The following is a 25,218-nucleotide window of genomic DNA, read 5'->3' as shown; positions in this document are numbered from 1 at the left end:
TGTAATAAAATGTCTTTAGTGCTTTCAGCAATATATTTAGGAGAGGAATAGCTGGATGAATTAGCATTGTTTTTAGTTGTTTGAAGAATCTCCTTACTGATTTATTTAGTTTACATTCCCACAGACAATGTAGCAAGGTTCCATTTTCCCTTAGCCTCACAAAAAACTGTTACCTGATTTTTTGATGCTAACCATTTTTTTTGAGTAACACAGAATCTCAGTGTTGTTTTAATTTACATTTCTCTAAAAGTCAGCAATAGTAAGTGTATTTTTGTGTATTTATTGGCCATTTGTATTTCTTCTTTGAAAAGTGTCTGTTCATTTCAGTTGCCTACTTTTTGGAAGAGTCTTTTATTTTGGGGCTCTAATTTTTTAAGTCCTTTATATATTCTAGATATTATTCTTCTGTATAAGAACTAGTTGGAAGTTTTATTTCCCATTCTGTCGGTTTCTCTTCACTTTATTTGGTGTTTCTTTTGCTGTGCAGAATCTTTTTAATTTAATATGATCCCATCTGTTGATTCTTGGTGTTGTTTCTTATGCAGCTAGAGTTCTATTCAAAAAGTCATTGGTTATGCCTGTATTTTTAAGTGTTGCTATTTTATCTTCCAAAAGATCAACTGTTTCTGTTTTAGTGTTTGTATCTTTGGTCCATTTTGAGTTTAGGTTAGTACATAATAAAAGATATGGGTCTAGAGTCAATCTTCTGCATGTGAATAGCTAGTTTTCCAAGACCTGCCATTAAAGAAGCTACCTTTTCTCCAACATAAGCTTTTGGGCCTGTTTTAAGGTTGTTGGATGGGCCTGGGGTTGTTTTGACATCGTTTATTCTGTTTAATTGATCTTCACATCTGTTTTGTGCCATTAGCATGCTGTTTGTATCACTGTAGCTTAGTAGTATAACTTGAAAGTCTGGGATTGTGGTGCCTCCTGCCTTGGTCTTGTTGCCTAAGTTGTTTTTGCTATTTTAAGTTTCTTCTAGTTTCATATGAGTTTTAGGATTATTTTATCTAGTCTTATGAGGAATGCTATTGATATTTTAATTGGGATTATATAGCATAATCATTTTGATTATATTGGTTCTGCCTATCCAGGAATGGAGGGTATATTCCAGTTTTTGATATCCTCTTTGATCTCCTTTTAAAGTGTACTGTAGTTTTTGATGTAGAGGTCTTTAACTTTCCTTTTGAGTTAATTCCTTAAATATTTAATTTTTCATGATACTATTTTGAAAAATTATTTCTTTATCAATGAGTTTATTATTGGTATACAGGAATGCTATTGATTTTTATGTTTTGATCTTGTTTCCTGCTATGCTACTGAATTTGGCTATTAATTCTAAGAGTCTATTGGTGAAATTTTTGTGGGTCTTCTATGTAGAGGATCATGCTATCTGCAGATAAATATAATTTAATTTTTCCCTTTTCTGTACATAACACTTCTGTTTCTTTCTCTTGCCTAATCACTCTTGCTAATGTTTTGAAAACTATATTGAACAGTAGTGGTGATAACAGAAATCATTGCTTTGTACCTGATTTTAGAGCAAACCTTTCAGTTTTTCCCTATTTAATATTATGATGTTGAAATTCTGTATTATTTCTAACCTTTCTTCTGTTTTGCTTTTTTTCTTTAAATAAAAAATATGATGTTGGCATAAATTTGTCATAAATGACTTTTATCATATTTTTCCTAAGACAGTTTTCCTATGATACAGTTAAAGATATATTCAAGTGTCTATGATGTTGTCTTGTTGATATATTATGAGCATATATTTTTGTAAAATATGACATTTACATTAATTTAGATCTTAACATAAATGCACCTCATATACTGCTCATCAAAATTATATGGAAATATATTAGTAAAGTTTTACTTATAAATGAAATAGAATTCTTATTGAAATAATCTCCATAATCCCTTACTAAATAGCCTCTATACATGAAGTACTGTAATAACCACCTCTGTTTTAGCATTGTTAAGACACAATGTTAAAATCAGTCACTTACAATTAGCAAAGTTAGTAATAAATTGAACTACCATTAAATGGTCAGGTTTTATCTGATAACCTTACTTATACTAGAAAGTTTTATGCTGAGGATAAAAGAGAGATTCCTTTGTTGCTGGATTCTGAAATAGTTTGTATTGTGCTGGGTAGATTTTTTTAACCTTTAAGCTGTCTCCAGTCTGTAAGCTAACATCAAGTTCTTAATAGTCTGCATGCCCTCTAGCTTCTCAATATTAGTGTAAATTACTTCATGGCTCTCTCTCTGTCTCTCTGTCTCTGTGTGTGTGTGTGTGTGTGTGTGTGTGTGTGTGTGTGTGTGTATATATATATATATATATATATAATTTTTATCCTCTACCACAATTGGAAAATCTCTATGATTTATGTAATTACAGATCTGTATGACCTCCCCTCTAAACTTTGAACATCACATCATACCTACTCGATGCAAGTGCCTTATCCCTGATAATTGTTAACAATGTTGACTTCCTCTTTCCCAGTATTTCCTTTCCACATTCTCATTACTCTTTTCCATCCTTGATAATCTCCCTACTTAATGGTCCAGATTATTCCCATTTTAATTCTTGTGTCCCAGTACATACAGAAATCTAAAACTGCAGGAGATAATGGAAAGTATAGAAACATTAATTATTGGTGGCTAAAAGTAACTCTACCTGTACTAAGGAAGCTGAACGATTAGGAGGAGATGTAATATATTACAGAAAATCTAATCTCTAAATTAGTGTATACCACTATTTGTTACTGCCCAAATTATACATCATGTAGACTTTAAAAATCTGAATGAATACTAAGAATGGAATAATTCTTAAAAAAATATGTTAGGTGTAAATTCCTTTGTTGTGGATAAAATGGAAGTAACATTTCTCTATAAAATCATCTCTTTTCATAAGTGCAGGATCTGTCATTTCTTTGAGAGACAAAACACACACATTTCACATCAATATTTTAGAGATGTTGCTGAGATCCAACACTGAACTGTGGCTGAAGCTAACTGGTCAAGATTTGCTTTAAGAATGGACATCCCCAGGGTCCTCACCTGAGGTCATAAATTGATTGCGTGTGAGTCTCCTGGCTATATTTTAATTCAGGTTAGCTGTAAAAATACAAGGGCCCATTGTATAACACAGGCAGTGCATTTTTATTTTTTTAGGCCTGTCAATGTAAAAAATGTGTCTGTTTTCTTTCCCCTGTGACCTGGGGGGGGGGGGGGGAATACAAGGGGGGAGCTGCATGACAGAAAAGCCGAACACCCTGGAAATGTTGGTTTTAGAAAATACCTTGAGGAATAACATAAAAAATCTGGCAGCATAATTTGATAAAAGTTCCAAGGATACACATGTTAATTTGGGGGCATTTCATTATCCCTCCTTTCCATTTAAGTGCTGTGCCAAGGGGTGAACCACATGAAGCATCTCTGTGAAGCTGGTGGTTCTCCTGGCGGTGGCCTGATGTGGCCAGAGAGATGATTTTTCACTGGAGTCATTTGAAAGAGAAGCCAAGCAAATGCGTACTACTGTAATACCCAGGGCCTTAGGAAGCCACACTAAGTACTCTGGGTCCAAGATTTGCCCAAAATAAACCAGGTGGCATTTGGTATGCCAGGGCGTTTACTAGAATGCCTTTTGTGGGTTGCTACTGGACCTGTGTGTGTGTCATAAGACTCTAGTGAGTCCTGGCGGTTGGTTTCTTTCTTTTCTTTTTGCATGTGGACCTTGGTTAGCTCTTTCCTTCAGCTCAGTTTTCCTTTGGGTTTCCTCAGGGTAGTTCTGTTTAATCCTAGGAGGTACTAGGATACCTTACAGGAAATCACTACATAGCACCATATGTGGTTTCTAATGGTCTTATTTTGAGATGACATTCTAAACCCCTGGGTCTCCCGGGCACTCAATTCCAGGTCAGCTCTCCAGCAGCTAAGAAGGGTATGGGTAGCCACAGGGAAGGCAGGCTGTGTCACTTTCTGCCTGTTACCCACCATAATGTGGGTTTCAAGAGGGTCTTTGGAGAGGACAAACCTTGGGTGGAGTCTTGCTGCCTGAGGCTCTGGAACCTCACAGACATGGCTTAAAATTTGAAGTCTTCCACATCCTGTCGGCATGACCTCTATCATATTATCCTCTTAGGCAATCAGTTTCCTGAATAATGGCAAGACTTCACTGAGATACTATGAAGATCAAATCAGATAATGAATGCAGATTGCCTAGTAAATAGTAACCACTCAGAAGAAAAAAAGACACTGCAATTCACTCTCTTTTTTTTTTTAAATTTTATTTAAAAGGAAAAAGAAAAAACAAAAACAAAACAAAGCAGTGTAAGGGTACAAGTAATACAGAACTACAAAAAAAAAAAGTGAGAAATCACCAGTTAATAGATTACATATTATCATCTTAGAGATAGTTGCTCAGGTCACAGTATCAAGGCATACAAAGTAGACACTCAAACAGTGAGACTGAAAACAGTTGTGTTCAATGATCCAACCAAAACATTAATATGTCAGCTATTTAACACCCCTAAACACACTTGCTGTTGTATCCTTTAAAGCACTTTTTTCCCTCTCTTTTTTACAACAAAATTTACATATTTTGGGTTTTATTACTCCTTAGTTCTTATTACTTTTTTTGGGGGGGGGGAGAATAAAGTCAAATACGGCAAAACAAAGCTGTCAGTCAAAACCAAGGATAGACACAGCACATGATGTAAAACAGAGTACAAGGTTATCAACAACGGTTATCAACAATGTCTATTTCCTTAAAAAGATGCAATTCACTCTTATTACTACTATGCTGTGATGATCTGGTGCCCTGCACCCATAACACAAACTTTATAAACTATTACCTTTGTTTTTTTCTCTTCCTTAACCTTTTAAAAATTATCTATTTAAAGTTAACGTTTTAAAAAAAGCCACATGTTTTGATGACTAAGCTGTTTTGATTCTTCATCTTTAGCTTCTTACAATTTTACAGTTTTTAGTTTTCTTAAACTATACATGCTATATGTCTTACTGTGTACTTTTTCAAGTTCAACAAATATTTATCAGGTATATTCCATGTGATAGGCACTATGCCAGTAGGTAAGGACAAAGGGCAGATTAATATAAGACTGCTCTCAAGAAGCCTTGTGTTCAGTAGGGAAAGCAGACATGTAAAAAGGGTACTTGAGTATAAAGTTCTGGTTGTCATAAATTATAAGAGAAATGAGAAATACACTAGGGAACTAGGAAAAGATGCCCTTGACTCAACCCTCGCAAGAGGTCTTCACCAAGTGAGCACAGTGGAACTATTCTTTGGTGCTATGGTTTGGGTAAGTGTCACCCAGAGGTCTATTTGTTAAAGGCTTGGCCTTTAATGATATTGAGAGGTGATAGGATCATTAAGTATTGGGGCCTATTTAGAATTCTTCTGATCATATGGAAGCATGACTTTGAAGGGGATATTGGGATCTCCTCCACCCCTTCTCTATCTTCCTGTCTGTTTCCCTCTCTCCCTCCCCTCCTCCTGCTTTGTCTTCCTCCCTCTTCTTTTCAATTTTCTGACTGATAGATGAAACCATGATGGACTTTTTATCCACTTTTGTTTTAGTCTAATTTATAAAATGCTTACTGAATAAGTCCCAATTATCAATTGGACTTTAGTGGGGGGCTATCCAAATATTCTCTATACTACACCAAAGATGTGTCCGTAACTAAAACCTTGAAGACTCTGAGCATCTCAAATGATTGGTTCAAGAGGTTTCTAGTTTATAACAGTCTTTAGTTCTTGCTATTCTTGAGTGTTCCTTGGCTTCCAACTCGCTCATTATGTTACAGATACAGCTCAAATAGTAAAGCATTTGCCTACCGTGTGCAAGTCCCTGGGTTTGACCCCCAGCACTACTAAGAAAAAAATCTGCAAATGAGAATGAGATCTGGGGACCAGGGCGAGAGTGTAAAAGGACAAAGATGAATATATATATATATATATATATATATATTTTCATAAATACATGTATATATCATATATAATATGTACCATATATGTCTTCATTCCCTACAATGTGTTCGTTATGTATCACCAACAGGTACTAGCTATGAAAAAGAAAAAAATAATTGGCTGAATAAAACATGCAATGTGAAATTCTTTAAAAAAATAATTATTGTTGAGGTTTGGCCCCTAATCAAGAAGGTTGGGAATGGCTTTCTTAAAGAAGTGACAGTTAAATGCGAAGTCTATGTTAGGCAGGAACAGCTTACAAAGACCGTGAGGTGGGAGGAAGCCTTTGCAATTCCAAAACTGGAAAGAGAGCCAGTGTATCTGGAGTGAAGAGGGAGACAGGCGAGAGGCAGAGTTGAAACTGGGGCCTAAGCCAGGGGCCTGATCTTGGATTTTGTTATAAGTACCATGGAAAGCCTTTCAAGGGTTTTGAGATGGGGAGAGTGTATTCTATATTATTCAACTAGTTAGATTCCCTGCCATACTTTTACTAAAAGAAGAGGGACTAATGTTAGGTATCTTACACAGATTTTGTCCCTGTTAGGACAGTAAGTCCTAGTGAAGGACTGGTCATTCTTCCTCCGGTTGTCTTATCTAATTTTTACACATTTAGATCTTTTCTTCATGTTTATCTTTCTTGTATTCTATATTTTTACTACTTCTTTCCCTTTGACTAAAATATGAGAGGAGGAACTCAGCTGAACTAATTTGAAGACCCACATTTTCTTCTTTCATCAGTGTTCTTTCCCTAGTCAATGTCATAAAAACCCAAAGTTAAACAGTTTAAGCTAGTGCAATTTTATTTCCTCACTCCAGCCAAGCATAGGATGTTCAGGTAATGCACCTCCAAGGGAAACTCAGGTGCCTGAGGGGAGGGAGTTACATCGCTACTTCTCGGCTGTGCCCAACCTAAGGGGCCCACGTTTTTGCCACCCTTATTTTTAAATGTTATACCAAAACTATTTTAAAAGGAAAATTTATTGCTTATATGCATTAACTATATGATAGATCTTTATGTGGCCCAACATAAGCCTTCTGAACTCAGAAAATAAATAGCAAAACCCAGCAGGTTGTAGGTATGACAAGCCTACCAGGTCTTTTCAATGGCGTGAAATCTTCAACTTCCACCACACTGCAGTGGAAGACACAGAATGACACAGAAGATTGGACAGGATGGTCTACGGCAGGGGCTGAAAGGAGCTTGCATCACTTCTGCATGCATTTGGGAGGCCAGAGCACAGCTAGATTCCCAGAATCTAGTAGGAAGGGAGGTGACAAACACTTTCCAGAATACCAGGTATGAAGGAAAAGGGAATCTCAGTATCTACCTACCAGTTGGCCACTGTGATATAAAATGTACTAAAAGCATTGTTGCTCTTTGTATATTTCATTTATTCATAGTTTCGTTGAATAAGTCATCATTCCAGTGCCAGACGCTGGGAATACGGCAGGGAGCAATAGAAATATGACTTGTGCCCTCACAGACCTTGCAGTAGAAATAGAATGATCACAGAAGCAAATATTTAATTATAAAATTATAATAAGGACTGTAAAGGTTCTGTCTACGAGAGCCCAGATGGTATGATCAAGAAGTGTTCAGAGAAGGCCTTCAGAAGGAAAAGCCAGGTAAGCTGCCACCTGACAGAAGGCAGGAAGTCAGAAAGAACAGTAAGCGGCAACACGACCAAAGCCTAAAGAGAAGGGACGCAGGAGCCAGACCACTCAAGCCTGGACAGCCCTGAAAATAAAAGTCTCGGTGTAATAAAACAGTGAAAAACTATTGAAGGGTTCTTAGCCAAGAAGCAGCAAGACCATATCTGTGTTTTATGAAACACTGGTATCAATGCGCAGAGTGAGCTGGAAGGGGGCCAGAGATGGTGTCAGCAATCAGGTGCGTTATCTGTGTGGCTTTTTCCTGGCTTTTGTTCTTCTTAGTCTCCCACCACTGTATGTAATACTCTCAGGCTCCAGTGGATGGCCTGTAATTTTCAGTTCCAGACATGGAGATGTTATCTGTGTTATTGAAGTAGAATAATCTTATCCAATTCTGAGTTCTTTGTCATCTTGAAATATTCCTCATGGCCTCTGTATTATCTGTCTTGATTCAATTAATCACATCAGCTATTTAGCCAGACTACTGCTGGTGAGGTTTGCCGCCACCTAATCTGGAGCTAGGCAATCGCAGTACCTCTGACTGCCTCATATGCCACTTTGAAGATATCTAATCAGCACCGCGCTTGTTCATTATAATTATAGAGGATAAAGAATCTTCCACGAGATCTTACTTCTCCTAAGTATCCAAGATTTCTAAATTTTTCTGTTTTCAAAAGTGGCCATAAAAACAGTATTAAAGATAAAAATTTTAGAGGGAAAACCTGCATTACACAACTTTTTGCATATCGTGTTAAACTATTTGTAGACTCATGTACCCATATCAGAATATCTTATATTTTTACTTTTTTAACCCCTCAGGTTCATACTAAGTGAGTGAATACATGTTAGCTGAAGAAAATTTTAAAATATTGAAAAGCCAAAAGAAAATTTAAATGACTTAAGGGAAACTGAACAAGATACCCATAATCGCTCCATAGAGAAAAGCCATTTCATTTGCACATTTTTTACATAATTTAAACAGACCATTTGCATCCCAGTTTTGTCAAGAAATATTTTAATGGTCATGTTCCTAAAATGTTTTGTAAATAATCTGACCTGAAGTAGTTAGAAATTTTTTTTTTGAAATTTTGTCAGAAATTTTGTAGAGACAAACTGACATGAGGAAACTTGGTACACAGCGTACAATTAGATAAGATCTGTGGTTCCAGGTGATACTGTCCTCCCATCCACCACATCCTGTGCCTTGCTGCTCACCTTTTATGCCATTTTGTCACTTGGGAATAAAATAAAGAGGAATGCAATGATACTGTGGAGTCAACATCATGGTTTAGAGCACCAGGAATCCAGGTGGCCTGGGTTTGAATCCCAGTTCTGCCGGGTGAGCTTATACCAGTTATTTGATGTCTGTGGACCTAGCCTTTTTTCTTTTTTTCCAAAACAATACTTTGAAGGTTTAAGTGTGTCACTAACTTTTCATTAGAGTATTTAAAGTATTTTCAGGTTCCCTTGCCCCAGAGCCCCTGGGTCTTGTACGTAGTCTGAGTAAAGTCTGGGCCACATCTGTCCATCACCAGCCAAGTTATACACTCCTTCCTCTGTGGCCATGTGAGGAAGAGACCTGTTTGGTTTGGGAGTAGTCGCATTTTCAGAAGAATCAATACCTACATGAATTTTTTTTTTTTTTTTTTTTTTGAGGCAGGGTTTTACCATGTACAGGGCCTCAAACTCACAGCAAGCCTCCTGCCTCAGCCTCCCAAGTGCTAGAATTAAAGTCATGCACCACTACCCCTGGCTTCTTTGCAAAATATTATCAGTTTAAATCCAAGGGGTTACCTACTTGGAGATTCCTATTTCAAAGAAGTTTTCAACCTCATTGCTCCAAGGAAAACAAAATAACAAAGCAAGTTTCAGGGTTCTGAGGAAGGCATTATTATGTCTTTCTTGGCTTCTTTGCATAGAAACAACCTAAGTGGAAGTTAGAGAAAGCCAAAAATGGCAAAAAGTTTTAGTGATTCTAAATTTCAAAATTAAAAAAAGACGTAATAACATGCCAGGGCTGTGGTAGCGGTGTGTGCATATGTATGCCTCCATGAGTTGTGGATGTGTACATGTGACGGAGGACATGGGCAATAGTCAAGGAGCAAGAAGAAACAAACTATGAAAAACCTCCTGGAAGAGAACTGGGGGGTTGGAGAACAGCAACGGAGTGGGAAATTTGCCTTTTAAAAAAAATCTTCTATTGCCATGTTGTAGGCAATTCTTGAAATGTAGTAGTCATTCAATATTTATTGAATAATATATTAAAAGAAATCAAAACTTAGGAAACAATTGCTATGTACCATTTTAATAACACAGCACTGCTAAAGTGGGACTATCAGTTCCCATTAAAACCAAAATTTTCTAGTTATTTTGGAAACATTATTTTACAGAGCTTGTTTTTATTTTGTGATTCTTTTGAGTATCACCAAAAAATTTGTGTTATTCTAAAAGGAATATACTTTTAAGATTAAGGACTGGGGATATAGTTCAGCAGTGCAGTGCCTACCTGGCAAATGCAAGGTCCTGAGTTCAATTCCCAGTACCCCAACACACAAAAAAAGAATAATGTGTGCCACTGCTGATTGTCATTATAAATACTGCAGATCTGTTCTGAAAATATTTTTAAATATGTATTTTTCAACCTCACAGTGGAAAAGAAATTAAAACAGATCTGAAAATATAGAGAGTTGGGTTCCAGCCCCCTATCTGCCCCTAGCTGCTGTATTAACTTTGTGCAAGTCCACGATTTCTCTGATTTGTATTTTCTCCTCTTTAAAATGGAACGGTCATCTGAATGATCTCCAAAACATATTCTACCTCTATGAAGCGATGAGTATTTTAATCCCATGGATAGTTCATAAACCTCTGTATTTTAAGAAATTAGACAATTATTACAGAATTATGAAAAACATTTTAGGACATTTAAAATTCTTTCTAAGTTGTAAATTAGATAGTCATAGGCTATTTTTGATTTTCCAAAGTATGTAAATAATTGGTAGACTAATTCATCAACCCATCCAATAAGCAGTTTGAATATTGTCTGTGTGTCTATATATATATATATTTTTTATTGTGTGTACATAAGTGCCTCATTTTACAGAATATAAGATATGTAAATATATAAGAAACAATCTAATTTAGTAAAGAAAATGTTTGAGAAAATAAAATGTTTATATATGTCATTATATGTAGTAAGAAAAGATATTTGTATATACATAATTTAGTTGTATAGTATGTAAAGTCATAAGTTTGGATATATAACAATGTGTTACAAACTCTGACACACTTTTAAAGATCAATTACCTATCTATTAAGAAGTGTATCGGCTATAGCCTAATAACACACACTAGGCAACAAGATACAAATTGTATTGATAAATGAAGCATCCCCCCTACAATTGCCCTATGGGATTAGAAAAGCAAATGCCAGAACTACATTTCATTGAAAACAAATAACTAAAGACCACACTATAAAACAAGCTAATGAATTCCATCCAGTAGAGTGCACTCAGTCAGCAACAGTATTCATAAAACAGTACAAAGGAAAAAGTAAAACGCTGTAAATGTACTTGAATTCTTCTTCTTATAGCTTAAGTATTTGCAAGGGTCACTTTTTTGCTGTATTTTTGTTAGGGTGCCACATTATCACCAGAAGCAGCATAGTTATACTCCTGCTTTTGTCACTTCATGCAGATAGCAAGTTTATTTGCTGAATTTTTAGTGATTATAACACTGCTTGTGGTAAAATAGTTCTGTGTTAACTAGCTATAAGTTCCCACAGCTCACTTCAGACTCAAGACAGCTTTTTCTAGAGGCAGTGAAGGAGGATTTGGGGTGAAGAAATAGTTAAAAAGAACTCATGCTGGCTAAAAGAAAGAAAAAACAGAAAACAAAACGAACAAAAAACCTTGGCAGTGGTTCTCACTAATGGGCTGACTGTGGAAAGGCAGAGCTAGAATTGCAGTATATTTTGATTTTAATCCTGGCTGCATCAGAATCAGCAAGAGAGCTTTCTAAAGTTAAAAAAAGATGGGCAGGGTAGAAGTAGAGAAGGAATGAAATCCAAGCCCTGTTACACCACAGCTTTGGTAATAAGGGTATTTTTAACATTAACTTCTCTGTTAAAGCAGAACATAGGCTACATGAGGGCAGGTAGTGAGTGTCAAATCTGAATGGTCAGGCAACAGCTATGGCCGAAGGGCCTTGCATATCCTGGCAAAATGGGAGAGATTTTATTCTTGAAGCAGTAGGAAGTCATAAAAGCTGGAGACTAATGGGGCCCATTAAGTCTTGAGAGACTTATGTTCTGATGGGTAATGTAAGGAAGATACTGTGATGCTCAAGCCAATGACAATGAGAGCCATTGCGATGGATGAAGAGGAGGGGATCACTTAAAGGGCAGTGTCGGAGGAATATGGTATCAGCTGTAAAAGAAGGATTCTGGTTTGACAGTTAGTTAGATGGTCCTGTTTTTGAAAATAGAATGAATAGATGAAAAACAAATCTGAGAAGAGCATAGTGGACTCGATTTTGGCTAAAGAGCTTTGGCATGACTGTGGAATATGTAAGAGGCATAATTAAGAACATCTGCCCAACAGTTGTAATTATATTAGCTCCAAACTGGTCTCCCCGCTCCTGCTTTTTCTCTCCTACAGTCTTTTCTTATGCTAGCAGCCAAAATTGTCTTTTCAAAACATATGTCAGATCATGTCATTCCTTTACTTGTAAAACTCTTCAGTAGCTGTCTTCCTCACTCAAGGTAAAGCCAAAGTCTTGCAGTGGGGGGTGTCAAGTGGGGTGATATGTAAACTCTGAGACTTCGTTCCTACTTTTTTTACTTTAGCTGCAAAAGCCTGTGTAAGTCCTCAAGCCAGCAGGACTGCTCCTCCCTTGAGGCATTCGCACTGCCTATCTCTCTGCTTCGTTGTAAGAGTGATGAAGGTGGTAGTTGTTTTTGCCTTTAATCCCTTTAATCCGGCCAAGAGCAAGATCCAAGGAACTTAGTAGGTGAAAGAATGCACCTTCACTCACCTGCTCAGGTGTTTGCTTCATTGCCTCACTTCCCTCTCCTGACACTCCTTAGAGACACTTAGAATCTTCACATTTACATCTGTAGCCTAAATAGCAAACGCTCAGATTTACAGTGAATATTTAGTGTAAATATTTACATAAAGTGCACATTTATTCAATCAACAAATATTTATGAAGTACCTACTAAGTACAGAGTGTTATTCTATGCACTGAATACAAGGCAGTGAACAAAGCAGACACATGTCAGTGGCTTAGTGGACCTATGTTATAGTGGGAAGATGAACATAGACAAAAATCATTGTGTACTTTTAGGCCAGGAGGAGAGGAGAAGGAGCTTGTGATCACGAGAAAGTTGTAACAAGAATTAGGGTGCTACAAAGAGGAAGTATGATTAAGGCCTGGGCTGGAGAGGGAAAAAAATCTCAGAAAGCACCAGAAAATTTAAGCAAGACAGAAAAATTAAGGGTATTTCCTTTTGTGCCAAAGATAAAATATTTTCCTTTACTTTTTTCTAAAACCTCAAAAATATCCTTAAAGCATTTAATTACTTACTAATTAATTCAATTCAGAAAATATGGATTGGGTACACAGAAATAAATTTTCGTCAAAATCCTCATATTTTAAAATATCACCAACTCTTGCTCTTCATATTTTAATATATCACCAACTCTAGGAAAGTAAAAGTCTTACCCAGTGTCACATGACCATTTAGTGGCAAATCTGGAATTTGAAACTTCAGATCCAAAATCAGTGCTTAATCCCAAACCTTACACCCCCCCATTTGTTGGGGTCAGATTTTTTAGAGGTACAAACTTGACTTTTTTAATGATGAAAATTACTCAGAAATGGTGTTTTTTATAAATACTTTCTTTTCAGCTTGTCATCAGGAGACTTCATCAAATAGAATACAGTACATAAAAATACTAGATGTGCAAGATTTTGATCATTAAATGTAATCATTAGGAAATGTTGTTACAAGAATAGAAACCTACTTGAGCTAGTATATACAACATAATGAGTGGGTGGGGAGAATTTATTATAGGTTACAATAAAGATCGGGACAGCTTGGATTATGTGTCTGCTTTCTACACGGCCAGTAATGTCAGGGCAGTCACATGCTTTTTTAAAAAAAGGCCTGGGAAAGGATTTCAGGGTGAAACTAGAGAAAGGAATTCCCAGAAAGGAAGAAGACTAAGAGTGCCTGTGGAGCATGTGAACCCCAGAGGGGCATCTTGTTGCTTGGTTCCTCCAGGCAGGTGCTAGGACAGAGCTGAAAATGATTTGGAAGGTTAAAGGGGAAAGGGGAAGAAGGGAGCAGAGAGAGCCTCAGCTGTGCTGTCCACCAGACAGCAGTGGTAAAAGCACAGAGGGAAAAATAGGATTGGAGAGGGAGAGGGGAGCAGTCCCTCCTACGCAGTTCAGGCCTGACCAGGGCCTGCGCCAGCCAGCCCAGAGGGACTGAGGGGAGAAGATCGCCTACTAGAAGACACTCAGGAAGAGATGGCCAGAACTTCAGTCATTGGCTGGCACCTCCCTTTTCCCTAAGGAGGACTAAGGCCTGGGCTCTGAAGCTCAAGGATGCCAGTGACGCTGAGGTGACTGCTAGAGGCTGTCCCCTAGTTACACTCCTTAGAGACTGGCTCGCAGGTAAGTTCTTCCTTAAAGCGGCTGCAGCAGTGACCTCAGGGCTGCCACCATGTCTAACGTTAATTGTGATGCTTTACTTACCAGTGCAGAAACATACAATCAGCATATCAGTGTAGAAAAATAAGAGAAATTCCACATTTTGCCAGTGCGTTTTTGGGCCTTTGTTAACATTTTAAAAAGTTTTTATTGAAAAACTATTTTTAAAAGAAGTTCATGTTTTTTAAACATTTTTAAATAGTACAGTACAGAGATGTTCCCCTCAAACCTAGTGTGTATGCTAACAAGACCTTGCATGTGTGTGTATGTGTGCATGCGAAAGTGGAACAGCATTAAGAATAATACTGTTTGCCACTTGTGCTTTGTACTCAGTACAGAGAGACCTGTAGTACACCTTAACGTCTTTCTCCTTCTCTAACCTTCATGTTTTGTTATAATTATCTAGAAATTTTGTTCCAAATAATTGTAATTTTAACTTTGTATTCAGTTTAATTAATTTTTATTTACAAATGCATGAAATTTCATAGCTACATGACTGACAATCATTTGGGGATGTATGTGACTTATTTCTTCTCTCAGTGCTGTTCCTTGTATGTTGTCTCCCTAATTCATTTATATTTGTGAGCTGACAGCCACCTAAGAGTTGCAGCCTAATCATGACACTTTAATTTTGCTGCCATCTGTGGGCTGCCTCCTTTGGCTTCATGCCATCACTTTTACTTCCCTCTTCACTGATGGGGCGGCATCTGATTCTCAGCGATGCCGTTCCTAGCTCTGTCTTATGTGCTGTTGCCTTTAGCACGTTTTGAAGCCATTTTATTGTTTAATCAGAAGCCACTTTATTAATGTACAATAGAATTGTGTTGTGTCAATAGTCAAACTCACTGCCATGGGCTAGAACAGCAAAGTGATGGTTATTTTTAGAAATACTCCCTGTGATGGGCCAGGGATTTAGCTCAGCAGCATAAGCACCTTCCTTGGTTGTGAGTTCAGTCCCTGGTACCAAAAACAAAAGGAAAGAAAAGAAATAGTCCCTGTGGCCCCATTATTGTTCTCACTTAAAAAGTATATGTGCTATCCAGTTTCTGTGTCCTAACGATAAATCAACTTTTAAAGGTTGTACCCAGCCTTGCTCCAAGACCACCTGGGGGAGCTTTGGGATGGCAACCACAGAGACAGAAGAAGAAACCAAAGAGCTGCTTGAAAAGTAGAGTGATCCTGAGGCTCCATCGTGTCACTGCTTAACACTTGCCTAAATGCAGGCACATAGGATAAAATGATAACATTCAGCTGGGAAAAATACAGAGGAAACTATTCTAATATGTAGAAGTTTTTTCAGATAGCATTTTGTCAGATACCAAAGATTTTCTGTATATGTTTTGGGGGACCCATTATTTTATTGGTTTATTGAGTCATTTAAACCTTTCTTAAAGTTACAATTTCCAGAAAATTCAGTATGTTACTTCTCTTTCTATGGGACTGAGAAAGGCAAAAGATATGCTCTGTTGAACCAGGTTGAGTCATACCCAGGACGGGCATCCTCACTCAGCGCTAGCGGGTTGTGTCTCTGTGGGAACAAGGGCCTAGTGTTGTCAGAGATTTTGAGTTTTTGAAGAAAACTTAAACTATCACATGGAAATAAATGTCTGTGATATCAGATTTTTGAGACCGCTGCAAAGGCTTTATGTACTTCCAGATTTGGCATTTTTACCAAGTCGAGCTTTGCAAGCCACATCAGAGGACCCATGAGAAGTGCTACTTGGAGGAAGCATGTCTGTGCTTTAATTAGACCTATGAGACCAGCTCTTGGTACTTAAGTATATTTGCGACATGTTTATCTTTTTGACAGGGCCTATTTGTCCCTCAGCTTGTATTAACAAGGTGGAACATTTATGTACCGTGCTATTTTCCTGAAAAGAGGACAAATATAAAAATAAAAGAACCCCTGGAAGCAACAGATAATAAAAATGAAGAGCTGGGTGAGCCCTGAGAAATAGGGCTATGCTATGGATGGTTGACAAGAATAAGTATTTTTGCACCAGTAGTTACAAGTAGTTGTATTACCACTAAAACAGTGAAGCACAGTTTTTGAAGCAATAATTTATGGATTTTTGAAAAGACTACATTAAACCAATTATAAACCACAGGTATAAATTGAACTCCTACTTTCAAAAGCAGAGACTACATGGCTCCTTTTCTTTTGTAACTGTTAATGCTTGGCCAATGCTTACTTTTGCAAAACTAAATTCTTGGGCTTCCCAAAATGTAGAGACTCAGATACGCAAGTTGCCCATTTAGTTACTTTATCAGACATCTCATCTCCTGGTTTAGATGCTGCTGTGTGCACAGACAGTAGTAAGTAGATGCATGTAATGTGGGGTTGGTATGTTCTGCATAGAACTATTGCTGAAGCAGCTGTACTATCAAAAGTCTAAGTAAACTAAGTCACATGCAGTGGTTACAAATCCGTTATCTACTGTTAGAAACATTTATGAGCCCACTAGGTTACCCAATCCCTTTGTTAGCAGCACTATTTATGAGAATGTATTAAGCATACCTAATGTAGGATGCAGCAGCACTAGGATTCTAGAAATAATCCTCTGCCATTGGGGATCCCACAGATGGTTGTATGAGCCCTTTTAATTAGCATAGTATTGACCCAATAATAGCTTCTTCTGAAAGATGTTTTATATTCCAGTCTACCCATCTGGCATGGATATGCTGCTTATGGACCACATAATAAAAGTCTTTATGAAAATACTCACAGCATATGTCTTGTAGCAGATTTATAGACTGAGTAATCCCTGTGGTTTTCTTTCTTGCTTTTTTCTTTCTTTCCCCTTCACCAAATAAGGGAAATAAGTAAACACCCAAACCTAAATGATTATTCAAGGTCAGCAAGATTTTTTATCCCATTCACAAAAGATTGTGTATCAAAAAGTTTAAAATCTCTTAACTTCCATTTTTAAAAATTTTATTGTTTTTACTCTTGACAATGATCACTTATAAAATCCATCAGGAAGATTTAAACCATTAAGAAAGTATAATTTACAGCAAAACTGGAAATTCCTGAACCTGATCAAAGGCAATGAGTAAGAACTCTGAGTTCAAGTTTGCAGAAAAGATAGGAATCTAGTGATTGTCACTGCACATTTTATAGGATCTTAAAGAAATTTTCAGCCAATATAATTAGAGAAAGGCAAAGTATTTTTTTGTGTCAAACACAGTGACATACATTTCATTTTACATGCTAAAAAGCTTTTATGATGAAACATTATAGACTTTCAAACTGATTTCTGTTGCATTGTACAAAATTAAAATTTGGTTTGAACGGACCCCAAAGTATGAGATTGGTGTGTGGTTAGAGAAAAAGTCAAATTCTAACTGAACTTTCATCTTGAGAATCTGTAGGAGGGTTTTTGTCAGTATTAAAATACTATGTGACCTAATATACTATATATATCTTTCTTTTTCTTTTTTGTGTTCTTTCTCTTTGTCCTATTGTACAATGGACAAGACTCAGCAGCTTCAGACAGAAGGTATGATTGCTCCATAAAGCTCTCCTTAAAAGTCTTTTTTCATCATAACCAGATTGTCTTACAATGACAGCCATGTAAAACAAGCTCTTCTGTGAACATGTTAACATCTATAAGGAAAGATACAAGAAGCCAGTTATCAATCTGCAGAATTGTATCCAAGAAAATTCAGTCACCTTCACAGTTGAGGCTGGCCCAAGCAAAGGTGATTTCACTTGGGGAGACTCCCTGATCTGTGGAACTCTCCCCAGATTCCTTTGCCAGCTGCAGGGAGGTGGAGTTCTTTTACCAGATCCCAGTGAATGCCAACAAATAGCTTAGTAAATCAGAAAATGTGGCTTTTTCTATTCATTTTTCTTTTCAGAAGTAGCTCTTCAACATGCTGTTCTTGTTAAGGAAAATTCTGGGAACCATGTGGCTCTGCTAGAGTCAATTTGTGTTTCCAATTAATTTTCAAAAAATAATACATTTACAGCCTAACATTGGCCAACACTCGTTCAAAGGTGCATAGCACCACCATTTATTTTTCACTTAATGCAACCTTAATAAAAACTTCCACATTTTGGCTTACAATAAAGCAAACATCCAAGATACAAATTTCCCAGGGCTTGGTTGAACTATGACATTATGTTCACTGATGCATCGATGTTATATTCGTTGTGAGTCTTTTTCCTTGGACTTACTTGACCAGAATGAGTTCTTTGTCCTGTAATGGATATATGTAGTATTAAATGTAAGTATCTAGAGATGTAAAACCCTCAGACTGTGAAAAGCTGTGCTTTTACATGCACTTGTTCTTATCTGATGTCTCATGTTGGTTTTCAATATTCATTGGTTTCATGAAGCTTTTAACCTCCACAGGCAGTTGCTGACTGGCAACTCAAATGCTTCTATAATGTACTACTGGGTTGAGTTTGGTAAATGATATACAGATGCTAGCTCAAGGGGACGTGCCAGGCTACTGACAAACCTAACTCTCAACTCATAATCAAGCTTCCATTTCAAGTTATTGCTCAGACCTATTTTTAAGTGTCCGGCATGGAGCCAGCTAAATTCTGTGCTTTTATTAGGAAATATATGCATATCTTCAGTTTTAGACAGGTGCTGTGTCTATAGAATTCTGTATTATGCAAAACTACTTTTAAAATATACATTTTATAGTATGTAACTCAGAGAAAATGACAGTTATCCAACTTCTTAGAAAAATATCTATTTGGGGAGAATATTTCTCTATATTTTTCCTAGGTAGTTAATAATATACATGTATATATATTTCTTAAGAATCACTTATGCCTAAACTTCTACAACTTGTTTTTCTCTTAAACATCTTGTTTTTGGAATTATATGCAAAACCACCTTACTCTTTTTCTGACAGGAAAATTTAATTCCTTTTCCTTATAACTTTTGCATATTCTTATGTTGGTAGACTTTATATAAAATATCATTTATTCATTTTTTAGTTTAGATATTCTAAACTTCATTTTTTTGGTGTAAAACGTCTCTGAGTTTTGAACAGTCATGTAACCACCACAGTTCAGAAACAGAATTGTCCCATCACCCCAAAAGTTTCCCCTTACTGTCCCTGTAAGTCACCCTTTTTCTCTCACCAGAAGCCCTGGACAATCACTATTCTGTTTTCTGTTATTATAATCTTACTTTTGCCCAAACATCATAAGAAATTCCTTTTCATGCAGCAGATGGTCTTTTGAATGTGGATTCTTCCATTTCAAATGATGTATTTAAGATCCACCAATGTTCTGTAAGTTAGGAGTAACTTACTTATATCGCCCAGCAATTTTCCATTTTGTGGAGACACCAGCTCATTTATCTAGGTTGTTTCTAGTTTTTGAGATAATGAGTAAATCCATTATAAATATTTATGTATATGGTTTTGTGTGGATATGTTTTAATTTCATTTTTATAAATGCCCAGTGTTGGGATTACTGGGTCATATGTTTGACTTTGTAAAAAGCCATATTTTTGCCAAAGCGTTTATATCACTTTACATTCCCACCAGCAGTGTATGTGGGTAGCAGTTCTCCAGCTCTTCCCGGCACTCTTCCTTTGGGGAACCATTCTGATAGGTGGATGATAACGTCTCGCCGCGGTTCTGATTGTGCTTTTCCCGGTGGTCTAATGATGTTTCCTACCACTTCATGGACCTGCCATTTGTGCATCTTCTTCGATAAAGCATCTGTTCAAATTTTTTTAATCATTTTCCCATTGAGTTTTTAAGTAAGAATTTATTTAAAGTTGCCATCTTTTTGAGAAGATGAAAAAACAAGAAGTTTGCAAAAAACAGTAATTCTGTTATATCCTAATTGTTTAGGTTTGTCCTGTAAATTTCAAAACAATAAAAAGACAAAAAAGTTTTTAAAATCTTTACAGAACAAAAAGAAAACCACATTAATTATTAAATACCTTTGTGTTTTCTTTTCTTATAGATGAATTCACAAACCTAAAACACTAGTGTATATTTACACTCTGAAGTACAAGTCCCAACTGCTAAATAATTATACAGTTTACTATCTGCAAAATAGTCATATTTCTTTCTTACTTGCTATAGAACGCAGAATACTCATTTAAGAAAATGCTGTTGTAAAAATATGCAATAGTATGTGCATTTTGTTAATTATATGCTTTTAAAAAAGTAAATACAGTTTTTAGATGTAAACCTTTGGAAAGTTTTTAAATTATTTTTATTACTGTATGTTCACAGTACATTGTGATTACATTCCCTGTGAAGAGCTGGGACGTGTACACAATGCATCTTAATTCTTGTATGTCCCTTCTTCTTCCCTTCCCTCAGAGCTGCATTTTTTCCTAACCTCCCTGCCTATTCCCTCTGTCTTTCTCTCTTTCTTCTTATCTTTTGTCTTTTGTTTATATTATGACCTCAAGGTGCATCCATTTTCCTACAAATGACTCCAGGTTTATCCTTTTGTGTGGCAGAGTGATATTCCACTATGTGTGAATACCAAACTTTCTTTATACATTTAACTGTTGATGGACATATAGGCGGCTTCCAGTATTTAACTATTGTGAGTTATTCTCTATAAAGACAGATAATATGTCTTTAACTCTTTTGGGAATCTGCGAAGGGGAAAAGCTGGGTCAAATAGAAATTTTTGTTTATTTTTCTGAGGAATCACCATAATGATTTATATAATAGTTGTATAAGTGTATTTTCCCACCAACAATGTAAAAGTACTCCCCAAATATTTGTTAGCCTGTAGCCTCAAAAACGTTTGTTATTATCTAATTTCTTGAAGATATCTCTTCTTTCTAAAGTAAGATGGAATCTGTTGTTTTAATTTGCATTTCTCTAAAGATCAAGCATTTTTTCATGCATTTATTGGCCATTTGTAATTCTTCTGAGAAGTGTTTGTTATTTCACTTGACCATTGTTTGGTTGGGTCCCTTATTTTACATGTCTAACTTTTTTGAGTTCTTTATATATTCTTAGTCTTCTGTATAAGGAACAGCTGGATTTTTTTTTTCCTATTTGAATTATCTCTTCTCTCTTTTGGTTGTTTCCTTTGCTGTGCAGAATCTTTTTGATTCTCTGTGTGACAACATCTGTTGATTGTTGATGTTATTTCTTGTACAACTGAGATTATGTTCAGAAAGTCTTTATATCTGTTTTCTCAACAGTTACCTATTTTATCTTCCAGCAAATTGTGTGTGTATTGAAATTTACATTTTCAATCCATTTTGATCTTAGTTTAGCATGTGGTAAAAGATAGGTTCTATATTTAATCCTCTGCATGTGGATTGCCAATTTTCCCAGAACTATTTGTTAAAGAGGCTGTCTTTCCTCCAGCATAAAATTTTGGCCCCTTTGTTAAAGACTAGGTAACTGCTTGGAGACATTTCTGGCTCCTGTGTTCTTTTCCATTAATCCATATATCTGGATTTGCTTGTTTTTATTTTTGTTTTTCCAATACCATGCTATTTTTTTTTTATCACTATAGCTTTGTAATATAACATGAAGTCTGAAATTGTGATTCCTCTTGCCTTTCTCTTGTTTTTCAGGATTGCTTTTGTAATTCTAGTTTTCTTCTAATTTCACATGAACTTTAGGATTGTTTTCTTTGGTTCTGTGAGAATGAAGGTTATTTTTTAAGAACTGTGTAGTGACTATTTTATTTCAAATTTGGTGAACAGTAATTTGTTCATAACCTTTCTAAAAAATCCAAGCTAAGAAAAGATCATTTTCTTTCTCTCTCTCTTTCTTTTTCTTTTTTCCTTTTTCTTTCTTTCTTTCTTTCTTTCTTTCTTTCTTTCTTTCTTTCTTTCTTTCTTTCTTCACGTGGGCAGTTTCATTTTAGGGAAATCCTGATGCAGTAGAAAGGTGCATTTTACACTGTTAACTGTCACATTTCTGATGTGAAGAATTTTATTACATACTTCTCCTACTAGCTTTTTTATCTTATAGATCATCCTTTATGATGCTGATCAAGTGACTAAGACCTTTCTATTGTTTGAATTGCTGCTTGATTTCTGATAAAAGATCCGTGTCTTGTAATATCTTTCTTCGGATTTGGCTGCTCCAAATGACTCTGCATCCTGACTAGGGACATGAGTTCAGTTAGTCTGCCCTTGAACTGAGTAGATGCACTTAATTCACAGTGAATTGTATCTAGCTGAGCCAAGAGGACTGCCCTCCATAATCCTGGATGCCATAACCACCCTTCCTTTAATTTCTTGTTTGATTAGGATCTGTCTGCAATTTTGGCCACAATACTAGTTGATTCTTTTGTAGCTCACTAATATTTTCAGATATGATATCTAATCTAGTGTGATGTTGTTTAGTCATTTGGTCCTGAGGCTTCAGTCTTCAGAAAAGTTCTTTGAAATATACCATTGGTATAGGAAGGAGCTTTCCAAAATCAGGGTTATTCACGTGGCTTGTACCAAAATAATAGAATCAACATTGTCAGGAGATTGTATTATCTGTGCAGAGAAAAAGTTGTTTGGCTCATAGAAAGGGTTACACCAGCTGGCTACATTGTGTTATATGGGGACTTGTTCAAGATGGGCATGTTGTGAAGCTGGAACTGTTCTCGAGGCACTATGTGAAGAATGCTCAGCAGCATAAATGATAACTTCTGTTTGATCTTTTGGCAATGATTATTGTTTTTGGCAATGTTTTGATATTGTTTACCTTTGTCTGGTTTTTCCTCATAACTTTATGAAATGATTCCACCAATTGCTGTTGTTGGCTTTGAGTATCTATTTCTTTTTTATTGAAAACTACATACAACTCTAACCTACAGCTAGCTGCTGTTGCTGCTGCTGTGTATTAAATACTGCAGATCCCAGTCCAGTTCTTAAATCAGTGCCTGACCTAGTCCTAGTTCCTGTCTTGCCAAAACCAAACCAGTATTGAATCAAAAACATTTGTTCTAGGTACCACCAAGTCCACTAGTGCTTGTATTAGCTGCAGCAAGAAAACCTGAACGTAGAACCTGAAGTTGTAGATGTCCCAAATCCTTAACCCACCTATACGTCCTGCAGTGACTTCATGCTGCTAAGGTGCCCAAGAGGGCCTCAAAATTGAAGGTCATGTCGGTGAAGTGGGGCCAAAGTGCTGCTCCTGCAAGTGACAATTAGTGAGCTCCTCTTATCTATCCAGCCTGGGTCATTTTCTTATTGTTGAGATTTGAGAGTTTATCATAGTTTTAGATACAATTTATGTAACAGACACCGTATTGCAAATATGCTTTTTGCAGACTGTATTTGTCATTTTGTTCTCTCAACTCTATATTTCACTCATTAGAAGTTTTAAATTTCAATGATACTAAATGTGTCATTTTAACATACTTTCTGACTTTTGTGTCATATCTAAGAAACTTTTACATTACCTCAAATTTTCTCTTAGTTTCTTCTAGAAGTTTTGAAGTTTTAGTTCTTCCATCCTATTTATGGTCCATTTAGAGTTCATCTTCATAAATTCTGAGGCACAAGATATTAAGATGTAGTTTTTTGTTTTGTTTTTTCTTAGCTTATAGATGTCTAATAATGTCAGCATCACTCATTGAAAAGAATATCCTGTCTTCACTGAACTGCATATGGATGTTTATTAAGATCAATTGTCAGACATTATGTGTAGCTGTAATTCTAAAGGCTTCATTCTATCCCAGCATTGCAAATTTCAAATATTTACCAGGTTGGGCATGGTGGCACACACCTGGGTATGGCGGCAGATGCCTTAAAAGACAGAGGCAGAAGGATCACTGCAAGTTAGAGACAGCCTGTACATGGTGCAGTGATGTCAAACCTCTTAAAGCTTTCGATGATATAAAACAGCTGGCTGAGGCACACATGCCACAGCTTTGCCATCATTGACATAATGAGTTCAAGGCCAACTTGTCTCAAAAACAAAACAAAACATCTAATATATTGCTTCCAAATTTATTCAAAATAATAAAACTATCAAATACCATTTAGATAATGTTCTCGTTTATGGAATAATGAAGTCAAAGTGTCTACATTTTACACAAACTCAAGTCATTAACAACATGAACTGTTTAAGTACAGGTCTCCAAAGTGGAGTTTACACATAAGATGTCTCAAAAGGACATGAAAGAAAATATTTGAGTTCGTGGCTTTCCAAAATGTATTGCCTGGTTCCTTTCTTCCCTCTTGTAACAACTGAATAGGATGTACTGTTTATCAGGATTCGACAGGATGGAAGAACAAAGTTAATGAAAAGCAATGTGTACACACTTGGGTTTAAATTCTACACTTGGTAGAATTTTTCCAAAGATGAAGCTTGATGTTAAACTTTTCCAGATCCTTCCTAATAGAGAAGGTGTGAAATTTCAGAATGATTTTCTCTTTTACACACACACACACACACACACACACCAGATCAGAAGGAAATTTTATAGCTCTAACACATTTAATATTTGTTTAAGCCCAAAATAATAGAATTTTTTTTGTTATGAAGAGCTTCTCTTTCTTCTTGTACTGAAACAGAGTGTTCGAAATTTCCATTTTTTACATTTTACCAAAAGGATCTCAATGCTTGGTATAAAAACATATAACATGCATTTGTCAGAGGTTCAGAAGGTAGCCCACCTTCCTGCCTGGCCTTCCTCTCCAGTTTGCCAATATGCCTGACCCTCCAAAGTACTAAGGACATTTCATCAAAGTAACAGAATCAGCTCTGTGGTAGAACGAATCAAGGAAAAATTATTTCAGCAAACTTGAAAAAAACCAGACAGTTGAAATTCCCCTTTTATGCTGAACTCATAAAATACTTCACCAAAGAGAACTTAAAACCCTGGGAAGGACTCTCTTTCTTCCAGGCTTTTTCCTTTCCTCCCTGACTCTCCGTTCATTTCCTCTCTTCCTCC

General features: G+C 36.3%; 1 protein-coding gene across 2 annotated transcripts in view; it reads left to right on the top strand.

Annotated features, from left to right (window-relative positions):
* Window positions 1–25,218, top strand: part of Scfd2 (sec1 family domain containing 2) — a 446,638-nt gene that overhangs the window by 275,595 nt on the left and 145,825 nt on the right. Inside the window, exon 6 of one of the 2 annotated variants that reach the window (XM_023565858.2) lies at window positions 15,435–24,729. The exons of the other annotated variant lie outside the window; for it this stretch is intronic. Within the exon in view, the coding sequence (XP_023421626.2) occupies window positions 15,435–15,529 (95 nt within the window). The 3' untranslated portion in view covers window positions 15,530–24,729. Of the gene's footprint in view, window positions 1–15,434; window positions 24,730–25,218 lie in introns of those variants that run through there. 2 annotated transcript variants of the gene reach the window in all.

The sequence above is a fragment of the Cavia porcellus genome, unplaced genomic scaffold, assembly GCF_034190915.1.
Source record: "Cavia porcellus strain 051 isolate PalLab524CR breed Dunkin Hartley unplaced genomic scaffold, mCavPor4.1 scaffold_30, whole genome shotgun sequence".
NCBI lineage: Eukaryota > Metazoa > Chordata > Mammalia > Rodentia > Caviidae > Cavia > Cavia porcellus.
This window is presented reverse-complemented; position numbering and strand designations above follow the sequence as displayed.